Source organism: Durio zibethinus, chromosome 9, assembly GCF_047325235.1.
Source record: "Durio zibethinus cultivar Kanyao isolate XHJ-2024 chromosome 9, ASM4732523v1, whole genome shotgun sequence".
Classification (NCBI taxonomy): domain Eukaryota; kingdom Viridiplantae; phylum Streptophyta; class Magnoliopsida; order Malvales; family Malvaceae; genus Durio; species Durio zibethinus.
In genome coordinates, this window is record NC_143170.1 from 5012775 (window position 1) to 5035863 (window position 23089).

Genomic DNA, 23089 nt, shown 5'->3' on the forward strand with positions numbered 1-23089 from the left:
AGGCAGAGCAGCTTCTATGTTTAGGAGATTTTCCACGGGTTACTAGCCCTTGTTTCTCTGGCAAATTAGTTTTTGTGGCCCATCTACATTTGACCTTGTCAATTGGCATATAGTCTGCGCCTTTCTTGCCAAGTTTGAGGGTGAGAAATGTATATTGGTTTGAGTTAGTTATGGCAGTTATGCCAATGGAAATTTGCAGCTCTCACCCCCCCCCCAAGTCCACAGTTATGATCTTGTCCGTTCTTATGCACCAAGAATAAAATGGAGATTTGGTCATTTGCACACCAAGATTTGAGGGTGAGGTCTCTTTCCAACCACATCTGCCCAGGTTGTCTTCCATCCGAGGCCAATCTCCCCTTCTCAAATACAATGTCACACTCACCCCACAAAAAAAAAGAACTAAAAGCAAAGGCACTGACTTAAAGTATTCAAAATTTTTTATGCTTAATGTAATTATGTTCTTTTTTTTTTTTTCTTAACCAAGCCTGGAACCATGTTTAAAGCAATGCTTATAACTATATTATATCAATGGACTGTTAGATAAGTGATATTGAAGTCGGCTCTATGATTGAAAGACTCTTGTTCGAACTTCAGTTATAGTCCAAAATATAAAAAAATATGACTATATTATATGCATATTTTTATGTATGTATTTAACGTTTATGTATTAGTAAAAATTATATTTGTTTGTTATTTGCAATTAATTTTTGAAGATATTGCAAATATTCAGTTTTTGAATCTTGATGAAGATTAGTGAGCAAACTTTCAAGCTAAAAGTTTCAAACTCAAATTTTAAAAGAATGGACGGGGATTTATTGTGAGGAAAATTTGCATCTTGTTGTATAGTTTAAGACTCAAGGAATCTTTAATGAGTAAGTTAAAATAATTATATAATCTACTAATATTAATATATAAAAAAATTAAAGGAAAAAGCAAAATAAAATTATTTGAAATTGATAGTTGATGGACTTACCATTTCTGTTTTCAAAATGCTTCAGGCTATAACTAAAGTGAGAAATTAATCACAGAGGGAAAAGCGAGATAATTGGATGAAAATTAAAATACCTTTGCCATGCATCGACAATATCCTACAAGTCGAAGCATATTTTTTTTCCAGTTTTCCACATGATTTTACAGGACAAGCCAATGCCATACTTCTGATGAAATAAAAATTATAGACGGTAGTAGAAACTAATAAGAAAGAAATTAAGAACAGCACAAACTCAGAAAAGCATTTGCAATAATCTGATGAACCTCTGGTGAGTTGAGAGAAATGTAACAGTAAACCAACTCTTCCATTGCATTCCAATCGCGTATACCTGCATCACCAATCATTTCCAGTATGGAATCTCTCACATCGGAAAATGGGTCTTTAGACAACTTAACTGCACACATACTACCAGCAAAGACATCGCTAACGTCAGCAGGCAGGGTGGCCGAAAAGCTAATTCTCTCTTGCCTGGTTTTCTTCCTTTCTATCAGCTTGTTGAGTTCCTCAGCACCATCCATGGTTCCTGCAAATCAAACTCTGCATGCCAGCTCAGTGAAGATATAAAATCTGTCAATTTGCAGTTGCATGCTGCAAGGGTTACTCAAAGATCAGGCGCTGGGGACAGGGGCGCGGTGGGTTGGGATTTGTCTCGTTGTGGCCGTGAATCCAATACAAGGGACGGGATGTACTGTAATGTCAGATCAATACATAAACACATATAGCCCATGTTACAATGGCGTATGAGCCATGAATGCAATCCTGATGTTGTTAATTAACGAAGGCGGTTCCTCATTAATGTTCATGTGAGGTGGTGAAAACTCTGTTGGACCATTTATGGACTAGTGTCGTATAGAATGGTGCAAAACGGGTTAAAGATATCATTCAAACAAGTCCTCAAATCTTCTCTGTCGTGTCGATGAGGAAAACTACAATTCTTTGGAATGTGATGTAAAGATAGAAAATTTTAGCCTATTTTATGTAATCTACAGCTACTCTTCGAACTAATTTTTTTAAATTGCCACTACTACAACAATAACACATTAAATATTATATTTCATATTTTAGAATTGATTGTATGAAATTAATTAAATTATAATTTAAATTCTTTTACGCCGTTAATTTCTATTAACAATCATCTTTTTATTTAGTTTTTTAATTATTATATTATTTTTTATTATTTACATTTATATATTTTATGATTTATCTCTAAATATTTTGATCTCTTATAAATCTAGACATTTAATTATCTTAATTGGTGTATAACTAGATGTAAATTTTAATTAATAAAATAATTTATTTCATTCCTATTGGGTTACAAATAAGATGAGAGTTTTTTTTTTTTCTTGGTAATAGAGAGGTTTTATATCATCTCATATTGCAAAAATAACATATACCTTTCCCCTCGCCATCTCAAGCACGTCTCTTTTGCCTATCTTCGCAAAAATGCTCTTTTTCTTTTTATCAGTTTCCTCATTCATCCTCAACCCTTTTCCTTTTAATTCCTGCCAAATTTTTTTTTTTAATCAGCTCTACGTATCATAGTCTACTAGTACAAGATTGGACTCGGTATGGCTCAAAAAAAAAAAAAAGACTCAGTAATTTTGATAAATACTACTACTATGGTCTAGAAAATTATTGTGCGTGTACGAACAATCTCAATGTCGCCTCCGGTGTTAATGTTTTGAATACCAAAAATGGAAAAAAAAAAAAAAGATATTAAAAATGAAGAATATATATTGTGAAATGGATTACAACGAATTATGAAATAATAATTATAGGTAGATGGAGGAATTTTGTCTATTTTCTTTTTTTTTAACTGTTATTCTGTTAAGTAATCAAAGAAGCTAAAGAAAAAAAAAATGAGTAGAGGTAAATCCAGCATTAATTATAGGTATATGAAAAAGTGCTGACTAATCAAAATCTATTAATCCACCATCTCAACTTTTAGCAGAAAAAAAAGAATAAAAAAAAATTCTGTGGAGTCGAGATTACTGTACTGAACGCCGCACTGCACTTGAATGTATCCATCAAGCAGGACCCACCCAAACTACTTCTTTAATAGTCTCCATCTCTATTTGAAAATGAAATGAAACAAAAATTCTCAAATTCCTAAAAGGTGTTTTTATTTTTTTTAATTGAACGAGATAAATGAAAAATTTTCAAGAAAAAAATTATAATTTATTTTTATTTTATTCGAATTTTATTGATAATTATTTATTGAGATTATTTCGAATACATGATTTATAATTATTTATTTTAAAATATCAAATATTATGACACATCTTATCTTAATTTAAGTGATTTAATAATTTATCTATTCTAAATTTTTTTCTTATAAAAAAAATTGTAATTCATTAATGCTACTAATTAGCATGTGATTTTAAAATGTTAGTATATCAAGTCTTAATTAAAATTTTTTTTTATGTATACGTGGAAAAATCTACTTACGAGGCCAAGGCCTCGAGACACCTAAGATTGAAATTACTTACACTGATTTACTTGTCAGATTGCTAGCTATTTTATTACCTTCGGATAAAGATTTATTCAATAACCTTATATTTATAATATCCAGCTACTTCTTTTTATAGTTTGTATTTTTGGACAGAGAATTTAATGTAAGTGATTCTAATAATAATAATAATAACAATAATAATAATAATAATAATAATAATAATAATATTAAAGAAATTCATGTATTGTTTTAAAGGAAAAAAGTCAAGATTTTCAAAAGTAAAAAAATTTATAAAATGAAAAATGAATGAATCACATGTTAGTCACATACTATATATTAAAAACAAAATAAATTTTAAATTTACTTCAATTGATTTATATAATATATTTTTAAAAAATAATATTTAATAAATTTTATGTCTTGAATATTTTTTATGTAAAAAAAAAATAGATAAAATATTTAATAATATCATTCTTAATCCTAATAGTGGAGTTAAGGAATATATGGAATATTAAAACGCCCACGATATAAATACAAGGAGAGAAGCATAAACGAACATTAGCAACAAAAAGAAGGTAAATATGAGGTTGGCCATTGTTTTAGTTGACACCAGAGCAACGAAAGGCGGTCGTCATGGTGGTGCTTTCATTTTCGGGTTGGATATGGTTTCATAAGGGGAAGGGACACCGCCGCTACCACCTTATTAATTTATTTTCAAAACCATTACCCGAGCCAAAATCAATGGTCACGTCCAACTTTCAAATATTTAAATATCCAAAAGGACTCTGTTTTTTTTTTTTTTTGGGTATGGTTTGTTGTGAAAATCGATAATGAGGAAAGATAGGAGAGCAAAGATGACTGGAAGGGTATCGATGATTGGAAGCTATGCGATTGCGTCTTCTATGAGGGATCATCCTCACCAACCCTGTATTACCTGCACCACTTTTAACATCCTCGCTCCCATTTACAAACGCCTTTCTCATAAGGTTTCTTCTTTTATTTTATTTTTTTACCATTGTATCGACTACCCATTTTTCATTTTCTGTGTTGCTTTGCATTTATGAATGGATTCAGGACCAGAACTGCCGTGAAAGCGATTACAGGACATATTGGTTGGCCAGGAATCAACGGATATTGGATTCTTTGTTATACGAGAGATCTTCCATCATTTGTCTACAGGTATCCATTTCAGTGTCATACAATGTCATTTCAATATTATTATTATTATAATTATGAATCTGCAACACCTATTTCTATTGCTGTAGGAATTCTGGGTTGGGAATGAAGAGCTTGTAAATATGTATGAGAAGAGGCTGGGCGATGCTCGTTATCTTAATTTCAAGCTTGGACGTACCAACAACCGTGGTGATGGCATGTTTAACTCCTCTGTCACTTTTTTTTTTTTTTTTAAATTCAATTCAATATATGAAAATTTTCAAGGGAAAACGAAAAAGAGAAATGAAGAAATGATTTTTTTTTTCAAGTTTAGAACGTGTAAGTCTCATGAATTGGGTGTTGGGGATAGGCCATTTACGCAAATGAAGCAGGTTGAGGTTGCTTTCTATTTTCCCTTTTTTTTTTTTTTTATTGAAATGGTCTTTTATAGACATTTGGAATTCCACTATATTATGTCGACTATCACATCAGGTATTGTTCATTTGTTCTAGTGATATACAAAAATAAAAAGTGAAGGGGTCTGGTCTTGCATTCCGAAAAATTATCAAATGGTTACTTCTACATTAAGCAATGAAGTGGTCCATTTTCTTGCATTCTAAATTCTGTTGATTCCTTCTAACTTAACCTTGTTTCTGTTGGGGATAACAGGTCTGTTGACTGCCGTTCATAAGGACTATTTTAGAGTTATTAACTATAGGAAGTTGCTATTCAATGATTGCGGGGACCGGGTTGCTCAGTTGTTACATGTTGAGTTGGCTACCCCTGCTTCACAATATGGAAACAATGATACTTGCCAAGAAATTCTCATTGTGAATACCCATTTGCTTTTTCCTCACGATTCAAGTTTGTGCATAGTACGATTGCATCAGGCAAAAACATCCTTCCTTTCATATGAAAGCAGAAAATATTCACTAATTATTTTTCTACTTTTGATCCCAGTTGTAGAATTCTTTTGGCAGGTCTACAAAATCTTGCAGTATGTGGAATCTTATCAGAAGGAGTACAATCTTAATCCTTTGCCGATTATGCTTTGCGGGTGAATATATAATTTATTTCTTTTAGTTTGGACCGAACACTGATATCTTACCCTTGTAGAGCAATACTACTTTGTTTGCTTTTCTTGCTCATTTCCTACAGTGACTGGAATGGGAGCAAACGTGGGCACGTTTACAAGTTCCTTAGGTCCCAGGGCTTTGTATCATCATATGATACTGCTCATCAGTACACTGACGCAGATGCACATAAGGTAAATATCTTTGTGCTTCCACTAGGAGTTTAGGACCACATTAATTTCCCTATTGCTAAAACTTTTGTCAAAGCTTATAGATGTCTAGTAATTTTCTCATATTGTCTGAATTTTAAAAACAGTGGGTTAGCCACCTCAATCATCGGGGAAATGTATGCGGTGTGGATTTTATATGGCTTCTCAATCCCAATAGATATCGGAAACTACTAAAAACAAGTTGGAGTGAAGCAGTATTTGGCATGTTCAAGGTCAGAAGCTTAAAATTGTTGATCTATCTACTTCTCCATCCCCCTCAGTTTTATATTTTTACTTTTTCTGCCCTATCTAATATTGTCAAATATAATTTCTGCTCAGGATTCCCCATTATGTGATTAGAGTTTTACTGAATTAGTAATTGCTTCCCTGGTTGTTGTTCATTTTAATCTGGAATAAGAGAAAATCTGCTAAATATATGTGTCTTGTTTACTGTTTTCATGAATCCAAAAGCAAAAGTGTACCTAGTCAAGGAAAGAAAATGTACTTCTGGAACATTTTTATCTGACGGTGGAAAGTTCTGTTACAGAATCAACTAAGGAAAGCTTCACTGACAGAAGACGATGCATTTGCTTTTCTTAAGGCTGACAATGATTGTGATTACATTACCTATTTAGGTTTCTGTGAAGCTCTTCGGCAGGTATAGAACTTTACTAAAATTGGGATCTAAAACTTATTTCTTGTCATTTTCATTACCTTATAGCTTAGGAGGAGAATACAAATAGTGCAATTTCTGTCTTTCTACAGTTTAATATAACTGGTCATCGCTATGGACTAAGTGTTGAAGAGACAAAGGATTTGTGGGTTCAAGCAGACATTGATGGAAACAGTGTTGTTGACCGTAAAGAATTTCAGGTAACTCTTATAGAACTTTGTCTTAGGTACCTGTTGGCTCTTATTCACAAGAAGCACGTTGGTGCTTCCTTAATCCTGGTAATAAAATTTGAGGGTTTTAGCATTAATGCAGTATGCCTGTAGTCCAGGATATTTGATCTTCATGGTCTGCTCAATGAACCAAACTGGTTGCTTATATACGCCTCTGAGTCTCTCTATAATCATACTGTGAATTTGGAGAGCTCTGCATAAAATGTACCTAGTGTCAAGAAACAGACACTGGTACGTATAGCTTAGTATATCTCATACTATTGCGTGGTTTTAGAAAGAGGTTTAACTCATGTTGCCATCAATTCCATTAGGTAGATTTATCATATATCTAATGCTAATGCTCTGGAACAATACAATGACCTTGCAGCAGCGGATCTGGAATGCTACGTGGTCAGAGCAAAGGGATGAACACAGCAATGAAGGCCAAGTTATGGCAGCTGCAGAATATCGCCACGAGCAAGCTATTGGTTTTGGTGTGAAGAATGCAGTCCTATTCCCTCCGGAAGTGGAAAAAGGAAGGTGGCCTGAAAATTATTCTCTGTCCGATCATGCACGACTTACAGTGGTGTTCTCACAAATAAAAATGCCATGTTCCCTGTTAATATCTTAACCAATCTGAGATGCAACGAAATTTAGATGGAAATTTTGTATGGGCACAAAAATGAAAAGCCTAAATTAATAAAGTTCAAGCGGACGAGCAGTTTGTGCTGTTCATGCTAAGATAGCCATTGGAGTTTCTCAGAGGGAGCTTGAAAATTTTTGTGCTGCAACTATTGTCCAAGATTCATGCAATACGTTTGATCATGCTCAAGGAAGATCAACTCTCTCACAGTATCAGGTAGGGGACTCCTGTGCCAACCGTCTTATCACCATGAAATTTATTGGCTATCCCATCAGGGGCCATTTTGTCGGCCATAGCAGATCGAGCTAACTCCCTCTGATTAAACAGGGAAATGCAAAAGAGAATTTAGAGGAGCGAAAAAGTTTATATGTATATATTTTCATAAAAGGTAGGCAGGTTACAGGTAGCAATCGCTCATTTGTAGCATGGTGAGCTCAGAGCACCACTTTAGGACTTTTTGCACATGGAATGCATCAGATATGGATGTAACACAATTACACAACTATTACGTAGCAAATTTCTCTTGGCCATAAGCAAATAATAGATCAGTAACAACCGAAATTGTACAATTTATGTACCATGGGGATGAACTTCTAAGTTCTAACCTTATGGCTGATTTCCTGTAGTTTGTATCTTGATGAGTTCGTTTTCGAAAATCCAGAAGGAGGAAGAGCAAATAGTTATTCTGATATAAGAATCGAGAGCTGCAATTCATACTTCATAGTAATATAGGTTAATGAAGATGTTGTCTGGCAAATGACATGGGCCGAGGACTCCAGACCAGGCTAACATTTTAAAGCATGTAATAATGGAAACCTCCGTATTACTTACTAGGTAAGATGAAGGAAGTACTGTTATCTAACAGTGAACAACATTGCCCTGTAACTGTCAAGTTCTAAAACGCCCTTCGATGCTAAGGAATGAACAACGTTAATCTCATTAGCCATGTTCTAACAACATGATATTTGTTACATCATAATGATCACATTGTCTGACGATTAGTATTATTCTTTATGCAAGTCGTGCTGTGAACATAAAGAAAAAATGTTGAGCCGATGGGAGGTATATGAATTAATGAGTAATGACATGGAATCCACTATATTTGATGATTTAAAAAGATTAACATAAACTCTACTCCTTTTTTTTTGGAAAGCGATGATAAAGAATCCAATATATGCTTTTGGTTCCTTTTGTAATAAAACAGGTTGTAATACCAAAATAGAGAAAATTACATATATTAATTTTTAAAAATAATTATATAAATTAATCAAATTAAATTTTGATTTTTTGTTTTTAATAATAACAAGTGAACTAATGGTGCTTGATGAACATGTGATATAACTGCCCTTTTCTTCAAAAGAAACGACAAATATAAAGCTGTTGAAAAAGAAAATCTAGTGCAAGGAGACAATTGTGAAGGTTAAACTTTTTGGGATGCCTTAGCCCCTTTCTTTGGAAAAAGATTTGAAAATGTGAAATGAAAATTATTGTGATTTGTGACAGAATAGATTGGAATCTTTTGGAGTTGTTGGGTTTATTTGGTGGAATTATAAGAAAGCAAGGTCCAACATTGACATCCCAATTCTGATATCATTTGGTAGCTTCTCATTTAATTTGGGTTTTCCTTTTTTATTTATTTATTCCAACTTCCACCAAACACTTTTCGTGTTCACACTTGACTCTGTTGAATTAAGTGAAAAAAAAAAGAAGACAAAGGGTGTTTTTGTGATGGAAATTGAATGTTTCGTTATTGGTCACATCAAGAATGAAGAAAAAGAAAAAAAAAATGAAAAAGCCCAGCGAATCAAGGGAAGTAGGAAACTGAGGGTGAGGTTCTCGGCACTTTCATAGGTTGCCACGTAATCCGTGTGGACTCCATGCTTTTCGGTATGACGTCGTTTCCTACATGTCAAAACTTTATTCGATGGCTTACACAATGCTCCACTCGGATTCGGATACTCCACCCATTAGTTTCTAGCAAAATTACGCCCTTGGACATTGGACACTGACTCAGCAACGCCAACGGCCGAAGGTAAATAGATTTCATTTTTATTTGAGTATGTTTGTTTATTAAATTAAATAAATAATTATGAATAATATTTTAAATTTTATTAATTAAATAAAATAAAAAATATACATATTTAGAGCATTTTTTAAATACTTTATTAATAAATTTAATTTACATTCATTTATTAAAATTTTTAAAATTTATAAATTAAATAAATAAATTCTAAATATAATAAAAATTTGTTCAAAATGCATTTGTTAATACTTTGAAAAAAAATAGTATAATGATAAAAATAAAAAAAATTTATCTGATATATTGATAATAAAATTTGTTAATTCCACAAAATTAATACGATGATGAATATTTTATTTTTTTGAATTAATTTTTTTAAATATATAAAAAATAAGTGTAACTATATTATAGTGATTTGTAAAATTAAAATATTTTACTTTTCAATATATTTGATAATTTTAAAACAGGTGGTAAAGTGAGTCAAATCCTACGCGGAATGTCCCATTGAAACGCGGGTAAACTTCTGAGCACTTTCCTCTACATCCTTTAAAAGCAAAGGAAAGAAAACAGAAGCTATGGGCTATCTTCCTTTGCCTTTGAACTCTAAACCAAACTCTTCCAAAGACTAATTCCCCTTTGAATCTTCTCTTCCTCACCCTTTTTCATTTTCAATAGTTTTTAGGGTTATCCTTTTTTATTGGGTTTTCAAAATATCTCCCAAACAATCTTTCTTTTTCTTTTTTGACAACATTTTGGCATGGCTGTTGAGTCACTGAATTCACTTCCCATCGGGTTTCGGTTCCGACCAACGGACGAGGAGTTGGTCAATTTCTACTTGCGGTCTAAGATAAACGGGAACAGAAACGATGAGGTTCGAGTCATTCGTGAAATCGATGTTTGCAAATGTGAGCCGTGGGATTTGCCTGACTTGTCCGCTATAAGGACACGTGACCCGGAATGGTTTTTCTTTTGCCCACTGGACCGAAAGTACCCAAACGGCAACAGGCTCAACAGGGCTACTGAGGCTGGTTACTGGAAGGCTACGGGTAAGGATCGCAAGATTAAGTCTGGGTCCACCTTGATCGGCATGAAGAAAACTCTGGTGTTTTACATCGGCAGGGCTCCTAAGGGAAAGCGAACCAATTGGGTTATGCACGAGTACCGTACTACCCTCGATGAACTTGACGGCACCAAGCCCGGACAGGTTATTCCTTTTTCTTAACTCTGTTTTATTTCGAATTTCAGTTTCTGTTTAGTTACCCCTTGTTATTGTGATCATGGAATATATGATCAATTGTAGTACCGATCGCGAAAATTGGTTGACATCATGAATTACTTGATATGATTTATGTTTTAATACAAGATTAGTTACTCGAGTCCGTTTGGTGGTTCTGTTTCTTGATCACAATTACTAGGGTTTATGTATATGATCGGTGGGTCAATTGTGATTATGTGTTGAAGAAATTGCTTGATTTACCTGTTTTGTTCATTAGATGATTGTTTATCTCATTTTTCTTCTGCAGAATGCGTTCGTAATTTGTCGTTTATTCAAGAAACAAGATGAGACCATTGAAGATATAAATGGTGATGAAGTTGATCCCGCTGTATCATCTCATACTGAAGATATGCAGTCGGAGTTAGAAGTGCTTCATGACTCTCCTGTGGTGGGAGCGGAAGCTGAAAAAGTTTCCATTATCAGTGAAACTTGTCCTGTGGGTTTGCCCGATGAAGTGATTTTTAGCGCTGTTGTACCCATATTAGAGTGCAACAGCGATGATTATAACACTTATGGTGTAATGGGTCCAGTGGCAGAAGTAGCACCTGCAGAGGTGAGAAAAAGAAACTGAATTTGAATTTAGATTTTGAAATCATTGTTGTAGCACTTATGTTGTTCAATTTCAGGTGGATCCACTTGGAGAAGCTTTGAATTATTTTTATGATCCCACGATGGAGCTACCAGACTGCAAACTATTTTCTCCATTGCACAAACAGATTGAAGCAGAGCAGGCACCCTGGATGTTTGATCATCTTGGGAACAGTTTCAGTGGAGTGGAGTTTGAGCATGGCTCAAATGAAAATGATACCTCTATTTCTGACTTCTTGGATTCTATCCTAAAAAATTCGGATGACGACTATGGTGATGACTCTGGCTGTCAGAAGAATTCAGCTATTGAATGCGAGACCCCTAGGGCCATGACCTTTGGTAAGGATGGTGGATCATGCAGTGAATCAGGTGCTGTAGTGGCCCAAGTACTGGTGAGTAGAAGCCAGCTAGTTGCATATTGTTTATCATATACTATTGCAGTTTTTCCCATTGAATATTATAGTGTGTCAAGATTCATTCAAATGTTATGCCTCATCATGCTATGATGGATTATGATCATGTGTATGATATGCATAGTTTCATATTTGCATCTTCTGGCATTAAGTACAATTTTCCATTAAGAACAACCTTTTCCTTTTTTTTTTTTTTTCCTAAGAACAAGAATTTTCCTCTGGAACAGCTTGGGACAGACACGGCCAACAGAGGGGCTCCTCTAGACTTTAAAGCAACTGCACAAGATTGCACAAGTCCTATTTGCATGCAGGACGTTAACCTTTCTGGGACAGGGCCATTCTATAATGTGCTAAATAGTAATGCAGAATTGGGCAATCATATGAATACAGCTTGTAATGTTGATAATGCTATCACTGGAATCAGGATTAGGTCTCGCCCTGCTCGAAGTCAACCAGTCACTGAGAACTCCATGACACAGGGTAATGCTCCAAGGAGACTACGTCTGCAGTGTAAACTTCAAGTCCGCTCAGTTTATTGTGGCAATGCAATAAACAACTGTAGTAGCGAAGAGAAAGAAGATGATTCAAAACCAGTTGTTACAAAGGTGAGAAGTTTGTAACCGATGCTGGTATAAAACCACTGCCAATTCCAGATATATATTGGGCTTATTAAGTTTGTCTTCGCAGGTGGTAAAAGTCATGGAAGAGAATATCACTGTTGGCAGTGATGCTGCTCATGGCACCATGGAGGAACCCCAGGAAATATCCCTTTCTGAGTCGAACAAAAGCACTGTTTTGATGTCAAAAAGCGTTGTGCCTGTTCGTGAAGAGACTGCATCTCGGTGGCCAAAGAAGCTTTCAGCTCGTCGGTCACATAAACCATTTGCTGTTATTTTTCGGGTAGCTGTGATGTTAATCTTGTTTATAGTTTTGATTAGCAAATTGAATGTCTTGTAATTTGATGATACTTATTTCGATGTGTATAATTGACTCGTTTCGTTTTGAGGCTCTCTACTAGTTAGGACTGCGGCAGTGATTTTGAGTTCTAACATATATGTATCTATCTATTTAGTTATTGTATATTACAAGAGCATATCTGTCTATGCAGTATATATAACTGCTTTTCTCTCTGGTTTTGGCATATTGATGAGTGATGAGCATTCCATTTCGGTACGAAGTTTTTGGTCTTGTTTCTGGCTTCAATTTTATTATTTGTTGAGCCGATTGTTATTCCTTGCGATAATGTTTGAGATTATGAAAATTAAAAGTACCCTAAGTTTCAAATTTGGGGCGTAGGACCAAATCCAATAATTGGAGTATGTTTTCTAATGAGCTCTTTAGTAAAACCTGCTAAAGAATGGGCCACAATATTATCTGTAACCCATTTTGACGGCAGGGACTAGGGAGGAACTCATTCTGTAAAAGAAAAGGGTAATTTTTTAAAAAAATTATATTCATAATTAAATATTACATTCATATATAATCAAGATATATTCTTAAATAATCAATTAATAAATTATAACTTAATTAAATAATCAAACTAAGGAGACTTAAATTTAGAACCTTAAAATTCTAAGACCTTATTGGCAAATGGTAATTAAACTATAAATGCATTTCTAAAATATAATGGAAGTAAGGGATAACGAAAATTGCTACAGTTCTCTAGATAAAATAGGATAAAAAGTTTTGAAGGACATTACTGTATATGTTGTTTGCTGCTTTGTTAATAGATTACTTTTCCGCCATCATATCTCTGCTTAAGGTTATATTATATTCACCTTAATTTTTTAAAATCTTGGCTGGTTCAGCTTAGGCATGATTATGTAGTTTTAACTTGTTGTAGGTCATAAGAGGACAAGCAGCAATATACAGATGATATGCTTCTATTGACATGAAAGAAGAAGATTACCCGCCTTATCCCGCTGTTGTAAATGGTGATAGCTTGCATCAACTTGTTCAGAAGGTTGGTGGGCTTTTGCTTGGTACTGAGAATGTCAAGAGGAGCAACAGGCAGGAGAGAACTTTGCCTTCTATCAAAATCAATCCCTGGATTCATGCTAGGCATTGGAATTAGAAATGAGGAAGTTGTTCGATTCATCCACCACACTCCCCTCACGTCTGAATCAATGAGGATGTCCTTCCAATTGGGGCAGCCATAAATGCTGCTCTTGCAGGACTATACCTGAATGAGCACAAACATTCCATTTTACACCAAACATTTTAAGGGCTTCAAAAGTAATGATAAATTCCTTTGTTCTGATGGATTGAACCTGCCTGTATATGCAGTCAAAGGAAGTCCAACTTTCCGTTTGTGTACTCTCTTTTTTTTTTTTACAATGTTACATTTTTAATAATTATTGCGCTGGCAATTTTGAAGCCCCTTCCATTATTTTGGTTATGATGGTTGTCGCTGCTAATTGAGAGCTAATTTGAGTATAAACTATGAATAGGATTACGTATTTTTTATAGTACTCTCTTTGTCTCATTTTATTTATTTATTTATTTTTTAAATATTTTAAAATTATATTATATTTTTTTAATATTTAAAATTATTTTTTATATATTTTAAAATTATTTTTTATGAATTTTTTACTTTTTTATATTAAAAATTATGATACTTAAATTTTATAAAAAATTAAAATTTAATTTAAATATATTAAAATAAAATTTTTTAATTTTATAGAAATAAATATATAAAACGCAAAAAGTACCTTACTCAAGATAAATGTTTGGGGAGAGGAGTGGCCGCTTCATCTTCTCTTGTACCATTAATTGCATTGCAGAGTTGTCAGCACTAAGGCTAACAATCCTCTAATTCAGCCAACCAGCGAGCTCCAGACATGACAATCGAACCGGTTGGAATTGGTCAGAATTGAACTGTCGTGGGATTCGGGTTGGTTCGCTTCGGATTCACAATTAGACATGACTAGGAGAGTGGGACCGAGATGTGGAAGAAGGCTGCATCCGGGGCCACAACCTAGCCCATTTTCACATGCGCTTCCTTCCTTTGCTTTATTACAGTTACCAACATCCCTTTCTCCACTGCTGCCGGTTTTCATTTCCCTTGACCAAAATAGGTTTTTTCTGTTCAATCTTTGATGACATTAACTAACACTTCACATGGAACGTTTTTCCTCTATTTGGGAGCATGAACCAAATAGATATCTATATTAATATTAAGTGTCAAACACCAACTCAATTATGAACTTATTTGAAGTAATTACATTAAAACCAATCGTTATTTTTAATTGAAAAAAAAACTCTATCATATATAATAAATTGATACTCGAAGTTTTCACAAACAGGAATTCTTTCCTTCAATAAGGGTTCTGATCCTAACTTCAATCGCCGTCGAAGGAAATGTCTGTCCCTTCAAAGAATGTTTGAAAATGGAGAAAAGAAAAGCACTCCTAAATCACATATAAACTCAAAATTCACATTTTTAGAGGTTAAAATGCAGTACTATAGCCGAGGAATGCAATTTGTACGAGGCTACGAAACACTAACAGGAGCCAATGTATTCAATAAAAAAAAAAAAAAAAAACCTTTTTGGTCAATGCATGTATTAGAGATTTGATGGTCCAAGTTCATTCTGTAAGACCCCATTTCTTATTTGGGTCCACTGGTTCTGATCTTATTCTGTTTATTTGGTTGCAAAAGTTAAGATTATTGGCCCAACCCCTCCAATGCCCCAACCAAATATTTTACATTTTAGTAAGATTTTTACCTTTTTTTTTTTTTTTCTCTAAATATTAGTAACATTACTTTTTCTCATTTCACTTTCGACGAAACCTGATTAAGAACATTGAGCTCCAAGAAACAATTCAGAAACAAATTGGTGAAAAATATATTAATTCATCATCAATTTCATTTAACTGATAATATATATTTATATATATATATATTTATATTTCATACGTTATCAAAATTCTTTAATATATTTTTTTTATCTCATTTTATGAATTTTCTTTCTTTGTGTTAGATATCCATGTTCTCTTTGTCCTTCTAATGCCTGGATATACAGTTTCTATGATGGAGATATTGATTGTTAGCAGATCACATGATTGGGCTGAGAACATTAATAATGTCAAATAATTCAGCATGTGCTTCTTTTTAGTCTTTTAAAAGAATAAAAATAAAAAATTTTATATATGAAATATAAAAATAAAAATTTTCTGTTCAAAAAAATAAAAAATAAAATTTTCATTCGTTTCTAATTCTAAATTTGACAATGAAAAATTTATTATTTCTTTTTAAAATGACTGAGATTTAAGAATAAAATAATAACGTCTCTTTGTTTTAGATTTTTCTCACATGCGTGTAATAGAAATTGTTTTTCATTTTCCCATTTATTTTTATCCTATATTATTCAAAGTGCTAATCACACCATTAATTACTCAATCCTCCTTTTTTTCTTTAGAAAAAAAAATTACATTGCTAAGAAATATGGGAATTCATGGTAGAGGGTTTCCCTTTTTAATTTTTTAAATTTCATATTATTTAATTATTTATATTAATATTAAAGTTTCTCATTTAATTGGTATCACTAGTTCATCAAATACCGTCTCAGATAATGAAATTACTTAAAAACTTAAATTAAGTAATAACATTAGGGTCAATTACATACTTTTAAATTATAAAAAAAAAAAAAAACTACTTAGGCATCTAACATCTGATGACTTTCTTCTTTTTCTTAACTACTCACTTATTATGTGCAAAATTTAAAATAGTGTCTGGTTTTAAAAAAACATACCTATGTTTTATTTTTATTTTTATTTTTTTAAAAAATAAAAAATATGAGCAACAACGTATATTAAAAATGAAATAAAATTTAAACAATAGTTAGAAATATGAAAATAAAAAATATTTTCAATTGAGAAAATAAAAAATGTATTTTATTTTCTTGTTGTGTTTTGTAAATTATCGAATTTGAAAATTTTAAATGTCATTAATTAATAAATGTATTATATTTATAATTAAATATCATTAATACTAATATTATTGAATATTTTATTTTTATTTATCAAATATACTTTTTAAAAACAAAAAATAAAAACTATTTTGTAAAATAAAAATATTTTCCCAAATCAGAGTCTAAACGTTCTTTTAATTGAGCCGAGAGAAAAATTTACTAGAATATATGAGAAGCTAAGGATGATACCATGAAATTAAACTTTTGGCATTACCAATAGAAGTAAGACATGTGTTTGGATAATAATGGTGATGATGATTTAATTAGAAAAAAGAATGTGCTCATGCAATTATGAAGATATAAATAGTATTGGAATTTAGAACCATGGATATGGAAAAAAAAAAAAAGGTTGGTTGAGAATGATTGCTTTCTTAATCAATCAACCATTCTACTCACCGCCCATTCTAACATTGGTTGGGACAACTAACACCTCCTTAATCGACATATCCCTTAAAGTTCAAATTATTCTCAATTAGTGCCTTTTTTTTTTTTTCCTTTAATTTGTTGAAAAGGAAAAAGAAATTGCAATGGTGTCAACCTCAATTGTCCTGGCCTTGCCTTCTTTTTAGCTACACTATTTTTTTTTTTCATTTGTTGAACATTAATGCATTAATGCCGATTATTCTTTAAATTAATTAATATATTAATAGAGTTGATATTTAAAGATTACGAATTTTAAAAAATTTAAAAGTGTAATATTATTTTTAATTAAATATGTAATAAGATAAGAGAAGTTTGAAAAAAAAAATAATGCATCAATTACAAGATAAGTTATTCGGTGGAACTGCTTTTGCCTTAAAAAAAGCTAAATTGTGGGTTAACTTAAGTATTCTCCAATTTATCATTAATTTTTTAACTCATAATTTTATATCATACTTTTAATTTTTATAACAACTTTACAATCATATTTTTAATTTTAAAATGAATTTCATCAAAATTATAATCATATGTTTAGAACTGTTAGATATTAAATTTGATCATCGAAGCTAAAAATTAATTTGCCTTAAAAAGCTAAAATATGGGTTAGCTTAATACTCTCAAATTCTCGAATTTCACTAGTGTTTTGGGTGTCCCTATATTGCTGAGTCATTCCAAAGTGTTACCACAAACGTAAGTTGGGCCTTCCCTTACTACATTGGTGAAAAATCTGTCCACCCTTTTGGTTCAAAGTATTTTTTTTTTTTCTCTATCAAATTTGGAAGACCAAACCAGTATGGCAGGTATAGGCTTTTGAGTCACCTTCAAGGAGCTAGAGCCTTTTAGGCGTTTGGTTTCTTAATTGATGGAAGGAGAGACACACCAGATCAATCTCCCCTTTGTAGGTAAGAGGTTGGTAAGGTTGCGAAAAATACATAGGGGGAGAAAGTAGCTTGTTCTTTGGGGCTGCTTTGGGAGCAAAGAAGTAAATGGCAAAAAGAGAACAAAATGTCTAAGTACTTCCGATCCTTTTTTTATTACAAGTTTCAACATCTTTTATTAAAAAAGCCTTTTGAAAATCTAAAAAAAGGAAAGAAAAGAAAAAGGAAGATGAAGCTTTGCAATTTCAAGGTCAGCATCCCATGTGACATAAACTTTCTAACACATATAGATCTTAACACGCAAAAACTAAATACATTTTTGGGATCCCCACGACATTTCATCCATCCCAACCTTTTTTTTTTCTCCAAGATGGCAATTACTTTTATTTATGATTCATTTGTAAGCAAAACTATAAAACCATGTGTCACTCAAAAAATAATCAAAACTATATATTATTTCAAACTTACAAGGGAGATACTATGGAATAACAATGTAAAATGAAGCATCCAAATTTGACGCAAATGAGACAAATATAAAAATAAAGCAGTCTATTATTGGTTTTAAAGCTAAAAATGTTTTTATATATCTGATGAACAAAAAATTCATAATTCCAAAAATTTTATATTTTCCTTTGATGTATAGAGATATGTTATAAGGAAATAATTTTTTATACAACTATTGACCTTTATGTTTAAATCCTTTTCATATTAGTTTTACTATAGATAAAGAATCTATAGAAATACCATTAGTCAAAAATCATAAACATATTTGTGATTCAAATTTTCAGCTTGAAGTTAACAAAGCTGAAATCAAAACAATCAATGAAACAAATTGGTTACTTAAAATTTTAGAAGAAAATTTTTATGAAAAACCACTAAAATTATGGTTTAGAAATCTTAGATGTTGTAGTTTACAAATGCTTGATTATAATAAAACCATTAGAGTCAAACTAATGATTTTTACTAAACAAGATATATATAAATTTGATATTCAAATTTTTGAACTTTTACAAAAAGAACTAATAGAACCAACTAATAATCCACGTTCAAGTCCAGCATTTATGATAAAAAATTATGCTAAACAAAAGCGAGAAAAAGCTAGAATGGTAATAAACTATAAACAACTAAATCAAAATTTAGTTTTTGATGGATATTTTATTCCTTGAAAAGATGTTTTGATAAATTTAACAAAAAAAATAAATATTTTAGTAAATTTAATTGTAAATTAAGATTTTGACAAATAATACTAATTGAAGAATCAAAATTATTAACTGCATTTAGTGTTCCAAAAGGACGATATCAATGGAAGGTAATACCCTTTGATCTCTGCAATGCATCTCAGAATTTTCAAAGATGGATAGATTTTATTTTGGAAAAATATAAAGATTTTTGTTGTTTATATTGATGATATTTTTCTTTTTTTTTTCAAATTTAGAACAATATAAGAAACACTTAAATTTGATTTCTCAAGAATTTATTAAACATGGAATAATTTTAAGCTCTAAAAAGATAGAGCTTGAAAAAATTGAAATAAAATTTTTAGGACTAAATTTATTTTCAAATGGTCTTACTTTACAAGATCATATTATAGTCAGAATTAGAGATTTTTTCAAACAGCTGAAATATAAAAAGCATTTACAAAAATTTTTAGGTGATCAATAATTTATCAAAAATCTTTCTAAAAAAGAAAAGGTTTTACAAAAAAAATTGAAAAAAAAAACCATTTTCTTAGACAAAACAAGAAACAGACCATATGGATCATCTGACGAAAGATAATGACCCCAACATACCAAATAGATGGAGTTAATATATTAATTAAAACTATGGGCATTTTTCCTAATTAGTAGGTGGAAGGCAAGATAAAATCATGTTTCAAACCTCATTTTGAAGGCATGGGGTATCCGGGTTGTCCACATTGTCTGACAAGTCACCTCCTCAGGAAATTGAAAATTCCACCGAAAGTCGGTGTGGATGATGGAATGGAAGTATTATTATCATTGTCAATTCGGTTTTCTTTTCACATCTCGATTTCTCTATCCTTTGCTTTAGCCACTTTCACCAACAGTAGTCATCCCAACAACTTCCAATTCAGCTCCCCAATCTTCTCTATAAATCTGCCACTACTTCAGTCTTGGAGATTGGAAACATTTCCAAAAAGAAATATTAAACTAAGAGGTTTTCTTTGTACACTTAGTGGCACCACATGTGCTGTGGATTCGCATAGTTTGCACTTTCTGTGCTATTAACGCCACCATCCCTCCCATTACCATCTCGCTCTCTTCTATATAAAAACTACTCTACTACTCGTTGAGTAAATACCATTCCTCTCCCTTCTGCTTCTTCGCCACAATCTTTCTTAATTGATTAAGTTAATATTCATAGAGGAATTAAATGGATGAGGAAGCTAAGCAGGTGAGGGCTTAATTTGTTAAAGAAAGGGAAACAGTTTGCATGCAGCCTAGTAATTTAGTTCTGTTGATTTCTATAATGTGATAATTTTATGATTCAATATAGATTTTTTTTTTTTTTGGAGTAATTAGGTTGACATTTGTTGTGATCAATGTTAAACAGGAACAAGCCCCGCCAGAGGAGAAAAAGGAAGAGAAGGCAGAGGAGAAGCCAGCGGAAGAAAAGAAGGAGGAACCACCACCGCCACCTCCTCCTTTCGTCTTGTTTGTGGACTTGCATTGTGTGGGATGTGCAAAGAAGATTGAGAAATCAGTCAAGAAGATTAGAGGTAATTTTCTTTCTCTTACTTAATAGCTATTAATCCATTTTGTAACAATTAAAATATATCTATTCAAATGGTTGGTCGTTCGCTAACAGGTGTGGAAGGAGTTGCGATCGATATGGCTCAAAACCAAGTGACAATAAAGGGAATTATCGAACCCCAAGCAATATGCGCTAAAATCATGAAGAAAACCAAAAGAAGAGCTAGAGTCCTGTCCCCCTTGCCTGCCGCTGAGGGTGAACCTATGCCAGAAGTTGTCTCTTCACAGGTCTCATTCAGCACCTCCTAATTTCACCCAAGAAAACAGATGAAATTCCAATTAATTAAAAAAATCGTTTCATAGAAGTTTTAATGGTATTGTTTGGGTTAATCATTCCAGGTTAGTGGATTAGCAACTGTGGAGCTCAACGTAGACATGCATTGCCAAGCCTGTGCTGATCAACTGAAGAGAAAAATACTAAAAATGAGAGGTTGGTTAAGCTGTGGCATGTAATTGCATTATGAGAATCATCGTCCAATGAAAACTTAGTTTGGTTAAGGTTCATTTGGTTAAGGTTCATGCCAATTTAAGAATAGTACTACCCTTTGGGTAATGTAATAATGTTAAATTTATTCAGTGAATCTGTAGCAAAATAGTAGGCCCCTTAGCTAACAAGAAGCAAGACGATAATTGTTGAGTGTGATTGACCAACTGCATGAGAAACTAAAAAAGGAAACAGGAAAGGAATCTGACATAGGCCGCGATAATGGCGTTGGGGCCTTTCCGACCTGTCAAGTAATTATTTTTGCATGCTTTTGGAAGTTATAATTCATGTTTATTAATTGCTACAGGCGTACAAAGTGCAGTAACCGAGCATACCACAGGGAAAGTTACAGTGACGGGCACCATGGATGCAAACAAGCTAGTGGACTATGTGTATAGACGCACCAAAAAGCAGGCGAGGATCGTGCCAGCTCAACCTGAACCCGAGAAGCAAGAAGAGAAAAAGAAGGGCGAAGAGAAGCCAGCTGAAGAAGCCAAACCTGAAGAAAACGCAGAGAAAAAAGAAGAAGAAAAACCACCCGAAGAAGCCAAGAAAGACGAAGGTAATAAAGAAGCTGAAAACAAAGAAGGGAAGGAAGAGGAAAAGAAAGAAGCAACAGAAGAGAACGATAGCAGTAACAATGAGGAGGAATCGATGAAGAAAATGATCCACTACTACCAGCCCCTTTACATTATCGAGCGAATGCCTCCTGCTCCTCAGCTTTTCAGTGACGAAAATCCTAACGCTTGTTGCATTTCCTAGTCATGAATGTTTTCACGTTTTACTAGTTTTCTATAGTTTTTTTTTTTAATTAGTTAATTTTTACCATAATGTGGAGTAGTATATATATAAGTAATGTTCATGAGTCCGTACCACTGATGATGAGAATTTTAGAGAAATCTGGTGGACGGCTCACATGATCAATCAGGGTATGTGAAGGAATGGCATCATTATACAACTGAGTTGATTAATAATATGATCATTCTGTATCAAAGTCATAGTTAATGTATAAGATAATGGATGAGATAAAATAATAATAATAATATTTTATTATATTTTATTTGTATATATCTAAAAAAATAAAATTACAAAAAAGATTAATCATACTCTTATTATAAAATGATTTAATTATCAAAAAATTAAAAAAATTATTTTTAATTCAGGGAATTAAACTTATATTGTTTTATACTTTTAAAATTTAAATCAATAATTTAAATTATGTAAAATTAAAAAAAGATAATTTTAACCTATAAATAAAATTAATAATTTTATGATTAATGCTCTTCTCTTGTAATAAAAGTATTATAAGGGAGGATTAAATTTGAAGGAAAATATATGTTTATTGCCAGTATTATTAGAATAAGTTAATCAAAATATAATATTAAAAATTACTTTTCTATTATGATAAAATTAAAAAAAAAAATTTGATAAAATCATATCACTCTTCAATATAATGATTTTATCGCTTAGTAATTTAAGATCATTATCAACTAAAATTCTCAAATTATTATCCCAAATTATTACCAATCAAAATCAAAATGATGTACATATATCAGATTGTGATGTTTAAAGTGATCATCTCATGTCAAATGTCATCTTAGTGAAACGAATTTGCAACTGCTTTTGCGTTTTATCGGGTCGAATCTTATCCTATACAAAAGAAAGAAAGAACGCAGGAGCCTGAGTCTTCTGAAATGATTCGCAAAAGCAATCCCTCAGTCCTGCAGGAGGATATATAATGTGACGTATACAACCTAAACCAAAGCACCAGCATTTGTACTTTTTCTTTGCCTTGGCCTAAACCTAGCTAGCATTTTAGATTTGTAGCGGCGCCCGATATACCTCCAGAATCAATATCATGG

The 23089-nt window shown here is 32.3% G+C and overlaps 3 protein-coding genes across 5 annotated transcripts; all 3 read left to right on the forward strand.

The window, feature by feature from the left end:
• The first annotated feature begins 4003 nt into the window (after positions 1–4003).
• On the forward strand, positions 4004–7898 carry LOC111308602 (putative calcium-binding protein At1g02270). Of its 2 annotated transcripts, none has more exons than XM_022907063.2 (10): positions 4004–4429; positions 4518–4622; positions 4709–4814; positions 5268–5488; positions 5579–5655; positions 5757–5865; positions 5988–6113; positions 6428–6538; positions 6646–6753; positions 7151–7898. In XM_022907063.2, exons 1-10 carry the CDS (start codon positions 4274–4276, stop codon positions 7391–7393), a joined length of 1362 nt encoding a protein of 453 aa, XP_022762798.2. In that variant the 5' UTR covers positions 4004–4273; the 3' UTR covers positions 7394–7898. The 2 variants fall into 2 exon arrangements, with proteins under 2 accessions (XP_022762798.2, XP_089621741.1); XM_089765615.1 differs by having other exon boundaries at positions 4274–4429; positions 4709–4816; positions 5240–5488; positions 7151–7532.
• Positions 7899–10000: 2102 nt separating this feature from the next.
• LOC111308587 (NAC domain-containing protein 62-like) lies at positions 10001–12843 on the forward strand. 2 transcript variants are annotated; one of them, XM_022907030.2, is made up of 5 exons: positions 10001–10629; positions 10949–11254; positions 11328–11681; positions 11906–12307; positions 12390–12843. In XM_022907030.2, the coding sequence occupies exons 1-5, from the start codon at positions 10183–10185 to the stop codon at positions 12657–12659; spliced, it is 1779 nt and encodes a 592-aa protein (XP_022762765.1). In that variant the 5' UTR covers positions 10001–10182; the 3' UTR covers positions 12660–12843. The 2 variants fall into 2 exon arrangements, with proteins under 2 accessions (XP_022762765.1, XP_022762775.1); XM_022907040.2 differs by having other exon boundaries at positions 11930–12307.
• A 7021-nt stretch (positions 12844–19864) lies between these two features.
• On the forward strand, positions 19865–22225 carry LOC111308625 (heavy metal-associated isoprenylated plant protein 9-like). Its single transcript, XM_022907097.2, has 5 exons — positions 19865–20384; positions 20544–20709; positions 20799–20971; positions 21083–21173; positions 21535–22225. The coding sequence occupies exons 1-5, from the start codon at positions 20364–20366 to the stop codon at positions 21987–21989; spliced, it is 906 nt and encodes a 301-aa protein (XP_022762832.2). The 5' UTR covers positions 19865–20363; the 3' UTR covers positions 21990–22225.
• Positions 22226–23089: the final 864 nt, after the last annotated feature.

What these genes read in the sequence shown, in the direction of transcription:
- LOC111308602 (XM_089765615.1), top strand. Translation starts at nt 4,274, where the DNA reads ATGAGGAAAGATAGGAGAGCAAAGATGACTGGAAGGGTATCGATGATT. An exon ending in ACAAACGCCTTTCTCATAAG is followed by an intron (nt 4,430 to 4,517) that starts GTTTCTTCTTTT and finishes GAATGGATTCAG; the next exon opens with GACCAGAACTGCCGTGAAAG. An exon ending in TCTGTGAAGCTCTTCGGCAG is followed by an intron (nt 6,539 to 6,645) that starts GTATAGAACTTT and finishes GTCTTTCTACAG; the next exon opens with TTTAATATAACTGGTCATCG.
- LOC111308587 (XM_022907030.2), top strand. Translation starts at nt 10,183, where the DNA reads ATGGCTGTTGAGTCACTGAATTCACTTCCCATCGGGTTTCGGTTCCGA. An exon ending in CAGAAGTAGCACCTGCAGAG is followed by an intron (nt 11,255 to 11,327) that starts GTGAGAAAAAGA and finishes GTTCAATTTCAG; the next exon opens with GTGGATCCACTTGGAGAAGC. An exon ending in CAAAACCAGTTGTTACAAAG is followed by an intron (nt 12,308 to 12,389) that starts GTGAGAAGTTTG and finishes TTGTCTTCGCAG; the next exon opens with GTGGTAAAAGTCATGGAAGA.
- LOC111308625 (XM_022907097.2), top strand. Translation starts at nt 20,364, where the DNA reads ATGGATGAGGAAGCTAAGCAG. An exon ending in ATCAGTCAAGAAGATTAGAG is followed by an intron (nt 20,710 to 20,798) that starts GTAATTTTCTTT and finishes GTTCGCTAACAG; the next exon opens with GTGTGGAAGGAGTTGCGATC. An exon ending in CAGAAGTTGTCTCTTCACAG is followed by an intron (nt 20,972 to 21,082) that starts GTCTCATTCAGC and finishes TAATCATTCCAG; the next exon opens with GTTAGTGGATTAGCAACTGT.